Raw genomic sequence first — 18,156 nt, forward strand, 5'->3', positions numbered from 1 at the left:
ATTTCACATTTAAAATATAATTTAATTATATAAATTATATTATATTTTAAAAATAGATATTTTAATTCTAAATTTTATTTTTTTAAATAAAATTTTCGATATAAACATAATTTTGAAATTAGTAAATAAAATAAATTAATAATATCTCTTTTATATATTAATATATAAAATAAAAAGATATATATATATATATATAATGATAATTTATTTATTTTGTTTAATAATATTCAAACTATTTATATCCAAAAATAAATTTATATTTTATTTATTTTATTTAATAATATTCAAAATTATTTTACATCAAAAAAATATATTAAAATAATATTTTTTAAAATAATAATATTTCACATTTAAAATTAATTTAGTTTATGTTATTAATTGAGATTCATTATTTTTAATAACAAATATATTATTAATATATATAATTTTAAAATAAATATATTATATACTAATTTTTATAAAAAAATAAAATTTTATATTGTTACTGTTCTACCAATCATCTTATTAAAAGTTTTAATAAGAGCATACAGCTTCTGCAGCATACTGCTTCTACAGCATACTGCTACTGATTCTTCGTCAGCTGTATTAATCGAGGCCTAAGTATATTTTTTATAGGGACTAATCCATTTGGATTAAAAATAAAAAACAAAAAAGTACCTAACTTGCTAACACATTTCCACTCCACGTATGAAAATCTAAAATAAGGACATCTCATATTATAGGTTTTAAGATAAATTTGAGAGGAATTGATATTTTTACTGCCTAAAGGACAAAGACTCTTAATGAACGAATTTAACTTCTAATCCTTAACCACAAAATGAATACTTCATAGAGATATTATTGTGAATTGATTCCTAACTAATCGTTAATTACTAATTCCATAGGGAAGAAAAATGGGAGATAATCCAAAAATGTGAGAGACTGATCAAGAAAGAAAGCAAAGTTTGAAACGGGCCCATGACATGTCCTCTAACGTCAACATCATCCTCCATTTTTTTCTGGTTCAAACATCATCCTCCATTATTACTATTACTTTCACCCTCTCATCAAACTCACTCACTCAACATTTCATTTTTCTTATTACCTAATTCATTAGATCCATGTATAAAACACAAAACGATCCCTTGAACTTCACCAGCATCTCTATCTCTCTACACTGAACAAGATATCATATATCATGTCATCTCCTAGAGATAGAGGAAAGAGCTTGATGGAATCATCAGGATCAGAGCCACCGGTGACACCAAGCCGTTACGAGTCACAGAAGAGACGCGACTGGAACACTTTCGGACAGTACTTGAAGAACCAGAGACCGTCGGTGCCTATGTCACACTGCAACTGCAACCACGTGCTTGATTTCCTTAGGTACTTAGACCAGTTCGGTAAGACAAAGGTGCACGTGCCTGGCTGTATGTTTTACGGCCAGCCTGAGCCACCAGCTCCTTGCACGTGCCCTCTCAGGCAAGCTTGGGGAAGTCTCGACGCTTTGATCGGACGGCTGAGAGCGGCTTACGAGGAGAACGGTGGTTCTCAGGAAACAAACCCTTTCGCTAGTGGAGCAATAAGGGTTTATCTGAGGGAGGTTAGGGAGTGTCAGGCTAAGGCTAGAGGTATTCCTTACAAGAAGAAGAAGAAGAAAAAGCCAACGATCGAGATGAGTGGTGGAAGAGACGACTCTTCTTCTTCCTCTTCCTTCAACTTCATGGTGAAAGACTTTGTGGTAATATCATTCTCCATTGACTATATATGCTTTTATTTTGATTGAATATGTGCATTTGCATTTATTTACATATGCATTAGGTTTTGTTTCTTGATCTCTTTAGTAGAAATTAAACTTACGGAAGGATGGTTTACTAACTAGTAACGTACCACTATATTTTATTTTGTTGAATGGTTTCATTAACTAGTAACGTACCCCAAATCAATATGTTTATGTTGTAGAATGGTCTATGTATCAAACCCTAATTAATTTGAGAAATGGTTAGTATTTTGAAAAGATATATATTTTTGTTGATGTTGGCCATGGGTTTGGGTTAAGGGGCCGGATTGAGGTTAGATCTTAGGTTTCCAATTGATGTAGAATTTCTTTTGGATAATTACATTTAAATCATTTTAGCTCTTTCAATGAAATTAGATTTTAGTTATGGAATGGTAAATACATGAAAATAAAATTTCTCGTTTCTAGCATATCTAATATTAAAAGTTTTGAATGAATAATTCATTAGATTTTCTAACATCAAAAAAGCAAAATAAAAAATAAACCGGATGTTTCTAATTAAAACCTTAATCTAAAATGCATCCTATTGTCTACTCACTATCTCAGAGAGAACCCATTCAAAATTTGGAAAACATTTGACTCTCCAAAGATAAATATTTCTCGTGAAAATTCTAATTTTACCATAAGTTTGATACTACTTTTTAAATTTACCAATGAATAATTATTTTCATAAAATAACTTCAATTTTTAATTAAAATAACATTAAGCTAATTTTTAAATATTATAGAATATTTATAAATCCAACCTAAATCACTTAATATTAAACCCTAATATTAAAACCTAAAATCAAATGTTAGTATATTTTTTATTGATGATATTTTTGAAAAATAGTATTTAAGTTGTGGTATTTCTAAGAATTTCTCATATTTCTTCGTCAACCCCACACACAGATATAAATATATTTTTACCACCGTAAACAGTGGTTCAATGAAGTAATGATTGGCTCTTAGAACTCTTCTCTTTAAAGATTTGTGTAGATTATGTTCCCCATTGATGATCAAGGGATAAATTGATTGAAACTTTTTCCCTTCATTTTATAACCTAAAGAAATCGATTAATAATTGACATTGCATGATTGTTCTTAAAGGTAAATAAGGTTATATCAGAAGAGAAGCTAATACATTATTTATAAGACTTTACTGATCATGCTTTTAATTATTGCTATGTGGGTCTTAGGAAAATGATCTACATATAAACAACGCAAACGAATATTTAAGATTTTCAATACAACCAAAAGACTAATTACAATTCAACCAATTGTAATTAGGATCTCAGATTTTTGAGCTTGGTTGTGACATTAATTAGAGCTTTGATAGAGTCTGTTTTACTGCATGAACATTGGGAGTAGTTATACATTGGCATTTTCTGAGATTATATATTGTGGGGCAGTAAGTTTCTCTTTGAATCCACCTAAATCGTTTTCTATCTTCTTTGATCTCAAATATAATTTCAATCATAGGTACATATATAGTATGCTCGAATCATCTTCATGAGTTTTCTTTTAGGATCTTTGTCACCACTAACTTTGGAAAAGGCTGAAAGTTTGTTTTGTCCCCAGCAAAGCCTCAAAGGTTTTGTTAGATGATACAAATATAACAACTGCGATATGTCAAAACGAACCATAAGTTAAAAAATACATCTTGAATGAATTGGTAATACCAAATGAGTGTATATCTAAAAGGTTAGTTTTTATTTATATCGCACAAAAGATGCATGTGGTATTACACCAAAAAAAATAAAAACATGATGTTGCATAGTTAATCGTGATATAAACTTTGACAGGATCAATAAAATCTCAGAGAGGGATCAGATGTAAAAGAAGCCTCAAATCTACCTACCGATCAAGAAGCCAAAGTAAAATGTTATCTCTTCCACCCATTTTTGCCGATCTTCATTCACTCCTTTATTTCCATAGCTATCGATCGGTTATATATCTTCATCATCTATATTCTCTTCGTAAGCTCTTTTTGAATAAGTAAGTGTATAAATTATATATACTTGAGACAAGTTTGTTTTTCCTTTTTATGTCAGCGTACTTCTGTATCTTGTATAAGTCCAAGATATGGATTTAAGTGATAACAATGGATACTTATTAGCAGATTAGCTTAGAACAATCTGTGAGATTTGGTGATTGTTTTATTAATGGTTCATCCTTATAAGCTAGTATTACAAATCAATAACGCAAATAAAACTGGTATTGTTTTGTCAAAATGAAGAAAACCAACAAAAGTTTACTTTAAAAGTTATTTTTACAAAAATACCAAAACACTGTGGACCATTTAACATGATCCCCACAAAATATTATGTTACAATATTGGTAGGGAAAATTCCTAAACAAAAAAAAAAATAGGTAGGCAGTACAATCGCATGTTTGTCCTCTGACCAATAGTTCATCATTTTAACTAGGAAGTTTGATAGTTATTTATAAAATCCTCTGCTCTCCCTGCGACTCATCTTCCTCTTCGAGTTTCCTGTTGTCTTTGCTCCGGTGACCGGTGCGTGGTGGCTCCGTTAGCACCACCGCCGGTCAGATCCAGTCTATTTTCTTGTTCTTTTTGCTCTGTCTTTTTTCGTTTTCAATTTTAAACGAGTTTAGGGTTGGTTCCTTTGGTGGCTCGTGATTCTACTGAGTCCTTCCTTATCTCTTTTGGATCTGTCGTTGAATTTTCCGTAGCCGTTGATCTGATGGTTTGAATTTGCAGCTGTGGCTGTGGTTGTTGTTTACAGTTCAGACAGTGTTCCATTTTCAGATCTGGTTTCTCTTTAGTTCATGAGTCTGGTTTGTTATTATTTCAACCTCTCCCATCTTCGTCCGGTAGAAATGTTGTAAGGTTTTGAAGAAATCTCTTTCGTTTCGGGTTCTTGGTGTGACGGTAGCGGTTTTGGTTTGCAACGGGGTGGTTCAAATGGTCTTTATGTGAAGATTTATGGTGCTAATAGGTTCCGTTTCGGATGGAGCGGATGTAGGTTCTGCGTTCTGCTGAGCCATCTTCGAGGTCTTCACCAACTTGTTTCATGCATCAGCGGATAGAAGATCTTCAGGCCTGCCTCAGAGTTTTTGGTCTGGTTCTATCTTTCAAGTTGGAGATTGTTTAGTTCTTCCTTGCAGTTGCAATCATCGGTTACGGGTTCACGTTTCTCAAGGCTCGTCGAAAGTTTGAGTATTCTCTTATGTATCTCTGTGTATTTAGGCTTTAGTTCAAATTAGTTCTCGTGATGTTTGGGTTTCGGAAGGAGTATGTTCCTATCCGACTTATGGCTCCGAATGGATTTAGATCCTTGTCGGCTCTTGGCTCTGGAAAGACTGATGTCTTTGCCGGCGGATTGTACTTACAGTTCATGTTATAATATAATCTACTAGATGACAAAAAAAAAACTAGGAAGTTCCAAAAAAAATAAAATATATATATATATATAGGTGAAATATATACCATTTTATTTCTACCAACGGAATTTGAATATGTAAATTTTTAAACTCCTACTAGCTAACCCAAAATGCTAACTCGTAAAATTTTGATTCAACTCATCGTCCGTTTCAATTCGAACTAAAAATTTTAAATATTTGTAACTCTATGAAATAAATCAAGTAATAATATGCAATATTTATAATAAACAAATCAAATCATGAACGAGTATGAATATTGATTTTGATTTTATGTACATATATTTAGAAAATTATATATATACCTACAGCTAACCCAAGATGCTAACTCATAAAATTTTGATTTTAACTCATAGTTTGTTTCAACTCGAACTGAAAAATTCAAATATTTGTAACTCTATGAAATAAATCAAGTAATAATATGCAATATTTATAATAAACAAACCAAATCATTAACGAATATCCGATTCGTTATTTAATATATATATATAATTCTCTAAATATATGTACATAAAGGGTTGGATACTCGTTCCTAATAATATTAATATTTGCACAGAAAATCATATGTGCACAAAAAAATTTATAAATCATATGTGCACAATATATATATATATTATTATATTTGTAATTTTATAATCTTTATTTGTTAACTAGGTTATTTAGTTATTACAGTTTAAAAAGTAAATATTTGTTTGTAAGAAATAATATTATTTTATATTATTTTGAATTTTTATATATTTATCTGTTATTGTTTTATTTGTACAGATCGAATCATATATCTGATTAAAAATAAGATTTTTTGAATATCTGGATAACAAACATCCAGGTAGTACCTATCAAATTGATATGTTAACTGATTATTCGACAAAATATATCGGATCACATATATCTCTAAAAATATAGATATTCAATTCGTACCCACTTCTAATATATATTGTGTATATCCGGTTTTTAAAGATATAGTATTACATTAAGTCAACCCGTAAAACCAAGAATTTGGATCCGATTACAAACCGACTTGTACAAAATAACCAAAACTCACAGTTTTCTAACTAGTTTCGTTCGACCAATCTTTCCAACTCGTTCCATTAGTTCAGATCCAATCTCAATGAGAATCGAAAGCCGTTCTCAACCTTTATATGAATTTCTCAAAAAAGTGCAATTCACCTCGCTATCTCGGATGTTAGGACTTCTAAAGTATCTTATAGAGTAACTAGCTCCCTATATGAACTTGTCTAAGCTCGTAATCATCACCGTCATTGAAACTCCACTGAAAATGAACGAAAGAGAGGGCAAAAAACACACACCAAGAGTATTTGAAAGCCTGCCTGTACAGCCGCACCTTCATCGCCAAAGACGGGCATGAACTCGACACCAAACACTGACAAAAGACTCTAAAGAACCTGCACAAAGCATCCTAAGAACACTACCAATCGCAAACCAAATGATTTACCACGGGCATTAGGATGATAACATACCCAAAAGTGACACCACCTCGACCGAGACCACAGTTACAACGCCTTTCCTTGACTTCAAGAACCAAATAATCGGAGTCACATGGATGCATGTGACTCGTCACGCAATCAACCGGTGTCGACAGGGAAAGCACCGAATAATTAAACCAAGAGTCGAACCTCCGAGGAAGAAGGTAGTCGCCCTCTGCAGAGGATTCAAAAAATGATTACAATGTGGAATCGAAAGGGAGAAGGGTCAATCGAGCAGCTACAAGAAGGCCATATACGACCACCTTACGACGAACTGAACAAACCCTAATGAGCTGGAGCAAGGACAAGTATCATCACTGCCTGCATACAACGGTCCACGGCTTGCCTCTGTGGCAACAAGCCCCTGGAGCTCACATGGATTGAACGAAAAAGTAAGCACACCTCCACAATATCGTCGAGATCCAAAAAACCACTGTGAAACATACACCACCTCCAAAGAAGCTACAGCACCGCCCAGGGCCGTCTCGAATTATTTATAGACCCTGTTCAAAAAAATATTAACGGTATATTTAACAATGCAATCGAGTAATTTTTTAAAAAATTACAACTTTATTTATATATATTTGATGTATTTTTGAAATTATAAACTCTAAATTCAGTATAATGTATGAAAAATTAAAGGTTTTATCATAATTTATATATATTTTTTTTTAATTCTTATTTTTTTTTTTAAAAGTGATTTGGACCCTGTTCGACCGCACCACTTGCACGTGCTGTTAGACGGCCCTGGCACCGCCGCAACCACTAAACTAAGGAGATACTCCATCAAACCCCAAAACTGAGAGTCAAGACAATGTGACAGTTCCAGAGAAGGAAAATAGATCTGAACCCAGACATAAAACCGAGTTTCACCAATAAAACCACGTGATTCCTCCTTGCCTAAACTCTAAATCAAGAAAATTACTGTCGATATGAAACATCCCCGCGAGCGGAGTAACTTCCGTTTAAGAAAAACCCGGAGCCTGAGTCGAGAGCAAGATAAAGGAAGTTGAGAGACAATATAAGAGCAAAACAAGAAGATGCAAGGAGAGAGTGGATGCGTCCGCCAGAAGCCATAGTGAAAGTGATCAATACGTCTGAGATACGAGAGAATGTTGGTACTTCCAAACTACAATTCTTAGTAACTAGTTATTGCCGTGAAAATGGTAGAAGTTTATAGAGAGATTAGATCCGGCCCGAACTCCTTTTAGTTTATAAAAAATGCGGTTGATACCCTAACAGTTGAAGTAGTGTACGCCTTTATAAGAGCATCCACAATGGTGGATTCCATTGTGGAGTCCTTAAGATTAGTTTAGCATTAATTTTTTTTGTTTTTTGTTTTTTTGAATAGTTAAGGACTTAATTAAAATGATCAAGTCCAATGGTGTTACTCTAATTAGAGTCCTTAGCGTTTTGTAACAAAACCCCCAAAACCTAACAATTTTCAGCGATTGATACAGAATCCTAAAACATAACAACAGTGAACTCTATGAAGCTGGAAACTGAATACCATGAAATTTATAACACGGTGTAAAACTTCCCTCCAAGCGGATGACTTGAGCAAAACTTTTAGACATGTTCTTGATAAAGTCTGTCTGCAATGCAGCAGCAGCAGCGGGTTTGTGGTCGTTTTCTCCTACTCCTCCTGTAGATGGCAAGCTTGGCTGCCTTCTTGCCTTCCATTCTTGTAAAACCCAAAATCATCCAAGATTGAAGTCTCAGCATCGTAGTTCTTGAAAATCTTCAGCATCTCAATGCCTTGTTCTAGTTTCACCTGTAGTTATTTTTTAGGTTGTGATTCTGCAAGTTGGTTTTAAAAAAAGATGTATCTTATAACACAAGAAAGCTTGAGAGGACTTACTTCTTGAGTGTCTCGAGTGATCGTCACAGGCTTATTGTCAATGTTCTCCAATATAATGTGGCGGAACTGACTGTTTGGAACGTCTTTGATGATGTGCCACTTCACCGGGAACTGTCCGTTCCATTTGTCTTGTTGCCAGTAATCAACGCTCTTCTCAAAATCCACAGGTCCTATCATCTCCGCTACTCCACAGAACTGAGAGCTAGCGTTTACCTGCAGTGACAACACCATTAGCAATTCTGTAGAAGGAAGACAAATGCAGACACACACACAGAGAAAAGGATTAGACTCGTACAGAGAACAGAAGAATTGGGTTTCAGCTTTGACTGATTTTTTATGGATTCAAGCTACAAAAGATTCTTCTCATGAACCATAGCTGAAGAAACAGAGAAGCAAAACACACACATCAAACAGGACAACACTTTTTAGCAAAACACACACATCCTATCTCTGTAATAAAAGAACAAAGCTAGAATTAAAATCGAAACTTTATCATCCATCCACCCTTTAGAATTAAAATCGAAACTTTATGAATATCTGAAAATATGTTACCAATGGTGGCAAAGGTGGTTGGACGGGAAGCTACGAGTTTGGTAGGTGCGGTGAAGAGAAAGGGCTTCTTCACATCCGCGAAAGTTTCATCTTCGCAGTCAAAAGAAGAATAATCATCATCCTTGAACCCTTTGAAATCAGCCTCGAATTTTTTGTCCAGATCGAAGAAACTGGATCGCTTCTTCGACTTCTTCTTCGAATTTTTCGGATCCGGCCAGATAAACTCGCTGGTGACGCGGCGGGACTTCGGCGGAGGAATGAAATCGGAGATTATTGATCCTCGACAAGGTGACTGCGAAGTCGAAGGGGTACAGATTCGTTAAGTTGCTCGGTCCAATGGCTAGACGCCACGTCGATACGGACTCGATCTGTAAACCCCTTATTTAAGGATTGATCCTTACCATTCTTTTTTTTTTAATATTTTCCCACACGTGTTAACATATGTTAACGAGCTAAGGATTTGGTGTGAGACGCCGTTGCGGCTGGTAGAGCGTGGTTTTTGCTACACAAGTATTGGAAAACCTTTGTCCTTTTCCTTTTCTAATTTAAAGTGATTTGCTCCGCAAAATACAAAATCCTCCAACAACATAATTAGGTCTTTTAACTCAATTATGCTTTCAAACCGTAAAACCAGTGTTTTGAAACCCGATCCGGACCCGCGGTTGAACCGGTAAATCCGGTGACCCGAGATAAATCCGGTTCGGGTTTTATGAAAAACCCAAAAATTAAAAACCCGCAAAAACCCGTAAAACCCCACTAAAACCCGAAACCCGGTACCGGTTGAACCACTGGTTGAACCAATAGATAATTTTTACATGTGATTTGGTGTTAGTTTTTTTATTAACAATTTATTACAATGATATTTTAATTTGTAATTTATTTTGGATTTGAAATTTAATTTATTATTCACATTAGACATAAATTAAACATAAATGTTTATGAATTTTATTCTTGATTTTTGAGATGTCATAACTCTTAGTTAGTTACATTTTTTTTAGATAGTCTAAGCTATTTTTTTGATATTTTGTATATCAAATGAAAATGAAAATATAAAAAGTAAAGTTAAGTATTTTTAAAATATTTTTAAACATAAAATATAGACATATCCAAACTATTATTTTATATTTTTTAAAAAAACTTAGAAAATATTAATTTTATTTCTGTATTTTTATTTTCACTAATATATTATTATATAATAATTAATTTATTAATCCGCGGTCGACCCAATGACCCGGTGATCCGGTAAGTAATCCGGTTCAGTATCCGGGGGGAAAATGACCATTTAATTCCCCAAGTATTTGAAATTAACAGTTTAATTCTCCAACTATTGTGTATGCAAAATAATTCCTCAAATCTTAGTTGACTTAACAAAATTAAACCCATAAAAAGTCAACGTTAAAGATTATACAGAGACGTTAATCTATTCTCTTGCACTTTTCTAATCCTCTCCCTCTGTTTTCTAACAAATCAAAAACCACATCACATGAATACATAAAAAGATTGAATGTTGTAAAGATAGAAATGGCAGACACGTTTAAGAAACTTGCAGGAATAAAAGACAAGAGAATACACAATTTTCAAAGATTTTGTTAGCAAAGAAAAAAACTTGAAGATCTAAACAGAGACAGAGACCGTATCGTGTCTGATATAATTAGTTTAAAGTCAAAGGAAAAGGGAAATGTTTCTTGAGGTATGAAGTTAGAGTGCTGTAGAAAGAGCTTGAGCGTCGGAATGAAGAGAGAGAGAGTTTAGTCGTCGAACTACTAAAGCATCCATAATAAACATTGAGCCAAGCTGGAGCAGCAGTATTCAAGAACAAGAAAGCCAGTGAGCTTCAGTTCTCAAGAAACATGTATTCGAGAACAGCGTCGAAAATACTAGAACTCGTGGAATATTCTAAAGGCACAACAAACATTAAGCCAAGTCGGAGCAGCAATGTGTCCCGTGAAGGCTTTTTGCATCGTTTTCAGAGTTTGACAATGATGATAAAGTTATCTCTTCTCATTCTTGGACTTCTGCTTTGCTTTCAGAGCTGGAGAATTTCAAGAGAAAAAAACAAATTGGCCTGAAACTGATGGACACCTTTGCTGAAATGGTGAAGCTTGCAATTGTTACAAGTACAGTATCTGGAAGCTTTCCTATCATCTCTTCTGATTCCAATTCAGATACTGATCCGGTAGAGAACAAATATAACAAAGATTCATCAGAGGCAGCAGAAGTTCAGAGGAACACTGATGAAATATTAAAGATATCAGTAAAAACTCTGTCAGGTGTAAACTATTCAAGCTAAAACAGACTGAGACTCTCACTGTGGAGCGTGCACCAGACAGAGTGCGATATCAGCAAGTGGATTCACAGAAACGTTGAAATTATTGAAGGAGTCAGCTTAAAAGATGAGAGACATGTCTCAGTCTCACAGAGAGAGTCAGAAAGGATTTCGGGTTACACTGCTCGCGTCTTGCAGTGGAGAACTACAGAGCTAAGTAGTGTACTGCAGAGGTTTCTTCAGACTTGTTACGATTTACTAGATAGAAAAGCAGACATGAAGAAGTTGCAGAAGAGTTAAACTCTGTATTGGAATGGATGGTGAACCATTTTTTCTCTCTTCAAAATGATTCAAATGAGAGAAGAAATCAAGAAGCAGTTCAAATGGGATGAGTCACTGAGTGGAAGCGATGTTTCCTCTTTAGCTTGCAAGGATCAGTGGATTGAAGACAGACCTGGCTATCACAAGCTGCCAAGCAAAGTGGTCGAAGAAGAGGCAAAGGACAAGACATCAAGGTAAATATGAATGCTTGAAGACTTCGATCAATCATAGAGTTATATTTGATGCATCTAATGGATTCTCAAGGTATTATTATATGTCAATTAAAGCTTAAGTGGTCTGTGTTGGAAGCGAATCTGGAAATTTCTTCTCTAATCCTCTTCTACATCTATTTAAGGTTCGTTCTGTTTGATTCGTGTTAGGAATTTATCGATCTTTTGATTGCTTAACGACACAAGATTTTTAACCCAGTTCCCTTGCGGTACCTCTGGAGTGGGAACCGTCTCCCACAACATCCACTATCAATCAAAGGGTTTACACAAACACTCTAAGCGCTCAATAGAAAGACACAATAAAGAATTAGAAAGATCAAAGAAACTCTATCCCGAAGCGACATGACTCGAACAATGTCTCTTGCCCTTAGTTTCTTTTTTACCTGATCTCTCTCTAGCTCTCTCTCCCTTTTGGTCTTGTGTTTCGGATGATTAGAATGCCTTGACCACGTCTCCTATTTATAACACCAGCCACCGTCCCTAGCTTTCCTTTTTCCATAATGTTTTAACATTTTAGTTAACCGACATATGAAGTAAAGGAAACTATCTAACGTTTTCCCGTTTTGTGCAGGTCTTCAAACGAACAGGAAACTTTGTGTGGACCAGAAATTGGGCCTTTTCTTACAATCTCCACCTAAGGCCCATATTGCTGTCCACACCATATGGCCCAACTGCTTTTACCTTGCCGTTGGAAACGTCGACGAACCTTGGAGCGTTTCTTCTCCGTCTTTGAGTTACTCCATAGACCACTCCACCTGAAGATCCTCAGTCACCATCAATCACCATCGTCATGCTCCTTGTCCTCCTCGAAGCCGTGATGAATTCTATCAGCGAATCCCCTTCGCCATAGCTCCGTGTAGCCCGTACACCGCTACTTCTTCTTCAACCTTTTCCGGCTTCGATTCATATTTGCTCGAGATCGACTTAACTTTCCAATCCTCAGCTCTCTCATTCAATCACATCAACTACTCTTCCATGGTAAGGGATCCGTAAGCCAAAAAACAAAAGCTCGCGATTTCTTTTATTTTTTTTTCTGATTAATGAATCCATGTCTTTCATGTTGTAGTTGATGGATGAACTGTGTCAATCTTGCTGGATTATTATATTACTCCGGTAAGATTCTTCGTCTTGAGTTTGCTTGAAATGGTAGATTATCTCGTTTGAGTTATGACTGAGATGTGTTCCCTCAACGTGTTGGCTTTGAGTTATATGAACCGTTAGAAGCTTTCTTCATTGCTCATACACCTGTCTCCCTTCAGCTCTTGATAAAGTCACTGTCTTTATGGTAGCTGTTTAAGACTAGTCTAATGAACATTTTTTTTTTTTTGTAGCTGAGATACTCTGTCTCCCTTCAGCTTCCATAGCTGTTTAAGACGTTCTCTTCTCAGGATGCTCCACCTCGAACTGAAAACAATTTGGTCTCCTCTTGTTGTTCAACGGAGATGCCTTAAAGGCAATCTGTTTTTGCATCCCCACCTGCAACTGATATCACCTTCTCTCTCCCTTTGATGCTTCCTTTGATAGTGAAGTTTTAATGCAATTCTGAAAGAATCCTTGCATCTTCTGGCATTCTTCTCCAATACCACCGACCCTTTGTAGTCTCAGGTATACTTTTAAGTTCTTCTTCATCTTTACAATGATGAATTTAGCTTGCCCCCTTTCTGAGAACCAGATACTATGCGAACTGCTAAAATTCACATTTTTTTTTCTGCTTCTCTTTACAGCTTCTCCGACGGACCACCGCGTCTCCTCAGCTGTGCTGCTGATAACTCCATGTAAACCCCTTTAACAGCTATCAGCTTCTTGATACCTTATTCCTTTCGATTCTCAGGGTCCCGTATAATCATAATTTGTATTTTATGATTTTTATTCCACACAGCAGCTCCTCTTCAGTTACTGTATCTCGTTCCTATTTCCATGGGATTCCCTGCGACAGTCTTGATGATTTTCCTTCCTGCCAGTTTTAGCTTTTATAGAATCTTCGATGATCAGTCGAAGTTACTTTGTTGCTAAACAATCTCAGACCTTGTCGTAGCATGAACACCAAGCATGTGTTCTCCTCTTTGATGATCTTAGGTAAACCATTTTATTACCTGCATCATCTCTATGCCTCTGAATTTTTCTATTTCAGAAACGTAACTCAAACTCAAAATCGTTTCAGATTTGACGAGTTCAATTTTCCACAGTGCTCCTTTTCTCTCACTGCTCCAGCTCCACCTTAAGCTATTGTTCATGAACATTTGCTGTTTCTTTGATATCGTCTTCTCCGAAGTACTCCTTTGATATCAATTATTTTTCATGCCAGCTGCTTTTGACGGAAAAAAAATAATTCCTCTCCTGCTCCTTGAGACTTTAAGGTAACTCCTTTACCCCTGCATGACTTACTTCTTGCCTTTTGATTCAAGAATATTCACCAAAGAACTAACTTGTCTTCTCTTGAATCTTTCTATCAATAGCTCCACCTGGAAACGATGTCTATACATCCGACCCGACTACTGACTCTTACCAGGTAACTTTCTCATTCACCAATAATATTATGAGACTTCAGTGACTATTTTTCCAGAAACGAACTTGTTTCTCTTTCATTCTTCCTGCAACTGGATTCTCCTTGTCAACCTTTGATTCCTCTCATGCGCACTGAGCTTGGAATCAAACTCTTCCTTGAATCTGTTGCATTAAACAATATAGTCTTGGACTCTTCTTTGTACCGCTGTTATCCCAAACAGAACACGCCATCAAGCTATCCTGCTAGATAGACTTTCGACACAAAACCCCAGTCCAAACTTCTTGTTTAAACTGATCCCTTTTCTAACAGTCTTGAACCTCACTGCTAGTTTCCTTTGTCTCACGCCAACTGCTCCGGTGACGTTCTTGACACTTCCCTTCGTAACAGCTCTCCTTGATATCACTTCTAGACCCCATGATATTGCTCCTAGCTGAAACTCCATCCTTTATTTACTTGTATAAAAATACACCAGCCTCGGTGTTAGCTTTACACAAGTCATCTCCTTCTGATTCATAAGTATTTCTTTTGATATTACCCTGACTTCCCCGCAAATCATTATTAATATCAGTAACCTTTGCTGTCTCAACGGACTTCCCTCCGTTACAACAGTTTCTTGTCGGTGTTAATACCCTTTACACCTTTTTCTGAAACAGAAAACCTTGTGTCCAATCTTAATAGCCATACACATACTTAAGACGTCCCTTGTCTTAGTAATTCCAAGTAATTAACTATTATTTCCATAACATGTAATCGCCGTACACGTCAAACTTCAGCTTCCAATTGCTCTTCTTTTAAATTTTTTTTCTCACCTTGGAGTCTTCCTCATGTTCTCACTTGACTTCTTCTCCTCCAGCAAAGATATGTGTGCCCGTCTTGCACCGCTATTTGAAACCAAATAGGACACGCCGTCTAACTCCTTTGTTAGAAAGACTATCGATACAAAACCCATTGCATATATTCTTGCTAGATAACTTTTGAGAACCAATTCACCTAGAACATGCAGTCTCCTGCGCCTTATCCTTTAGGCTATCATATGCTTCTTCGTCGACTTCTTCCGACGTCCAACAACGATCACGAAACACCAATGCCTTTCATCAAACCATAACTGAAGCTCTAGCATCATCTCTACCTTGATCTAAAACCCCTTGAAACATAGACAGTAACAACTTCATGTTTCCATAGATCAACCTTGTACCGCCATGAGTAATGGAACCCGCCGCCTAACTTCCAACCTTGTTAGGAAGACTTTCGATACTGACCTTGTTCAACTCCTTTGAGATGAATGTTACTGCTTCGATGCCTTGTGCTTTTACCCTTTGATCTTCCAACCTTGAATCTTGGAGACGATTGATCGCAGATTCCTCGAAGAATAGATAGGTCCCGTTGTCTTTTCTTCTTTGCGATTCTGTTCAGACTCCTTGATTTCTTTAATACCCGCAATCAAAACCTGGATTGCTCTGATACCACTTGTTAGGAATTTATCGATTTTTGATTGCTTAACGACACAAGATTTTTAACCCAGTTCCCTTGCGGTACCTCTGGGGTGGGAACCGTCTCCCACAACATCCACTATCAATCAAAGGGTTTACACAAACGCTCTAAGCGCTCAATAGAAAGACACAACAAAGAATTAGAGAGATCAAAGAAACTCTATCCCGAAGCGACATGACTCGAACAATGTCTCTTGCCCTTAGTTTCTTTTTTACCTGATCTCTCTCTAGCTCTCTCTCCCTTTTGGTCTTGTGTTTCAGATGATTAGAATGCCTTGACCACGTCTCCTATTTATAACACCAGCCACCGTCCCTAGCTTTCCTTTTTCCATAATGTTTTAACATTTTAGTTAACCGACATATGAAGTAAAGGAAACTATCTAACGTTTTCCCGTTTTGTGCAGGTCTTCAAACGAACAGGAAACTTTGTGTGGACCAGAAATTGGGCCTTTTCTTACAATTCGGAGAAAGTGGAAGACATTCATGTCTTTCAGATGATTAAAGGAGATAGATTAACGTCTCTGTTTAATCTCTAACGCGGACTTTTTTATGGGTTTAATTTTGTTAAGTCAACTAAGATTTGAGGAATTATTTTGCTTACACAATAGTTGGAGCATTAAACTGTTAATTTCAAATACTTGAGGAATTAAATGGTCATTTTCCCGTATCCGGGTCGGGTTTCAAAACATTGCGTAAAACTCATTAGAGAGTAAGGAGAAACAAACTCATGGGAGTTTATTGGACGACAGAGTTAGGCCCATTAACTATGTTATGGACTTTAAGAAACCTAATACTCATTTGAAAATTTTCGTCCATCTTCTTCACTTCCCTCCTAAACCCTGAATCGCAAAGCCCTAAGAGCACCATTATCGGTGTATCTAAGCCTCGGGCCTTAGTCATTATGAGTCGAAAAATAAATCAAAAACACTTTAAAACATTACAAACGGATCTTAATTAAGAAGTTTTGGCCTTGGTCCTTAGAGCAACGTGGCAGCAGCCGATTGGGTATCGAAATCACTCTAAACCGCCGTCGCTCTCATCCCACCCTCCGCTGCGTCCTCTCCGTCACTCCCCAATCGACAAATCCCCCTCCCCAATCGACAAATCCTCCACAGAAATCTCAGACTTTTCGGCTGCCCTGATGGAGTTTTGAGTGGAAATATCCTCACTTTCATCTGTTTTTTTCTTTCAGGTAGTAAAAGAAGCTTCGATGATCTCGAAGACGATGAAGATGACATCTTCGGATCCAAAAAGGTACCCCTTTTTTTTCTTAAATCATAACAACATTTGAAAAGTTTTGGACTTTCTATATGTTTCTTACTTTTAGAGTTTGCCCACTTTTGCTTCTTAATGTATATACTGATTTTGCTGGCAATCACTTTCTCTTGTTCTCTCATATTGCTAAGACTATAGTTTGTGTTCATGAGAAACTTGTTGTTTTACTTCATCTTCGAGGGTCGTACCAAAGTGGAAGAAACTATGATGATTTTGTCACTCCGAGACAGGTTTTTTTTATCCATCCTTCAAATCAGTAAAGAGCAAAAAGAAAAAAGAAGAGAAGAGTGTTTAGTTATATGTATATTTCTAACTTTCTTTGTCTTGCTCTCTCTCTCTCTGGCAGTCTTAAGAATTGTAAAGATGAGCTTGCTTCATGCCAAGTATTGTTCTCTACTCTGTTTGATATTGATATTCCCTCTAGTATTTTTTTTTAATGAATCTAAAAAACTTTTATTGTGTTCTGGTCAGAATGAGCTTGAATCAGCGAAAACTGAGATTGATAAGTGGAAGACAACGTTTCAGAATGAGTCCTTTGTGCCGGCTGGAAAATCTCCTGGTTAGCCTCTTCTCTACTCAGTGTTGTTGGGACTGGCATCATCGTAAGACATATCATACCACACATTGCCTTTCCCAACGATGGATTTGTTGTGTGCATCCTTCATTCTTTCTTGCTTGCTAGTCTCTGAGTTCTTTGGCTCGCCTCAGTAGTCATACTGGTACAATGCACTTGTTGGATCGTATTGGTCTTTCTTAACGATAATCTGCATTTTTGCTGATTCAAGCTCATTCTTGCTCCTCAGTAGTCATACTGGTACAATGCAGTAGTCATTCTCTAGTTTTTTTATTTACTAACAAACACCATAAAATCCCAGCAATAATCTGCATTTTTACAAATGACTCTTAACATTGTTTCTTAACTTAAAAATAATAATAAAAAAATCTAAGAACTCTAAAATTTGTTCCTAGCAATAATGTTGCTCTAAGGTTTGATTTCTCCAACCTGTCCATC

The 18,156-nt window shown here is 36.0% G+C and overlaps 1 protein-coding gene and 2 long non-coding RNA genes across 14 annotated transcripts; 1 reads left to right on the forward strand and 2 right to left on the reverse strand.

The window, feature by feature from the left end:
• Nucleotides 1-1,034: 1,034 nt before the first annotated feature.
• LOC108847244 (protein LIGHT-DEPENDENT SHORT HYPOCOTYLS 10) lies at nt 1,035-17,933 on the forward strand. Of its 12 annotated transcripts, none has more exons than XR_008943163.1 (10): nt 1,035-1,720; nt 12,445-12,851; nt 12,940-12,986; nt 13,205-13,478; nt 13,598-13,648; nt 13,753-13,949; nt 14,035-14,230; nt 14,330-14,382; nt 16,274-17,123; nt 17,276-17,311. XR_008943163.1 is itself a non-coding variant. In XM_018620437.2 (4 exons), exons 1-4 carry the CDS (start codon nt 1,178-1,180, stop codon nt 17,706-17,708), a joined length of 735 nt encoding a protein of 244 aa, XP_018475939.1. In that variant the 5' UTR covers nt 1,035-1,177; the 3' UTR covers nt 17,709-17,933. The 12 variants fall into 12 exon arrangements, 4 of the variants coding, with proteins under 4 accessions (XP_018475939.1, XP_056860528.1, XP_056860529.1 ...); XR_008943164.1 differs by having other exon boundaries at nt 17,062-17,123; XR_001948914.2 differs by having other exon boundaries at nt 16,274-17,311.
• On the reverse strand, nt 4,865-7,255 carry LOC130509019 (uncharacterized). The gene is made up of 2 exons (XR_008943166.1): nt 6,907-7,255; nt 4,865-6,818 (listed from the first exon to the last, which is right to left on the reverse strand). It is a non-coding gene; the product is annotated as an uncharacterized LOC130509019 (long non-coding RNA).
• On the reverse strand, nt 8,278-9,978 carry LOC108847245 (uncharacterized). Its single transcript, XR_008943165.1, has 4 exons — nt 9,057-9,978; nt 8,800-8,880; nt 8,505-8,717; nt 8,278-8,417 (listed from the first exon to the last, which is right to left on the reverse strand). It is a non-coding gene; the product is annotated as an uncharacterized LOC108847245 (long non-coding RNA).
• Nucleotides 17,934-18,156: the final 223 nt, after the last annotated feature.

The sequence above is a fragment of the Raphanus sativus genome, chromosome 3, assembly GCF_000801105.2.
Source record: "Raphanus sativus cultivar WK10039 chromosome 3, ASM80110v3, whole genome shotgun sequence".
Taxonomy (NCBI): Eukaryota; Viridiplantae; Streptophyta; class Magnoliopsida; order Brassicales; family Brassicaceae; genus Raphanus; species Raphanus sativus.

Bases quoted from the DNA above. Each gene is read 5' to 3' on its own strand.
- LOC108847244 (XM_018620437.2), top strand. From the start codon at position 1,178: ATGTCATCTCCTAGAGATAGAGGAAAGAGCTTGATGGAATCATCAGGA. The intron at 17,124-17,490 runs GTACCCCTTTTT...TCTCTCTGGCAG, and splicing joins ACATCTTCGGATCCAAAAAG to TCTTAAGAATTGTAAAGATG. The intron at 17,528-17,615 runs GTATTGTTCTCT...TGTTCTGGTCAG, and splicing joins ATGAGCTTGCTTCATGCCAA to AATGAGCTTGAATCAGCGAA.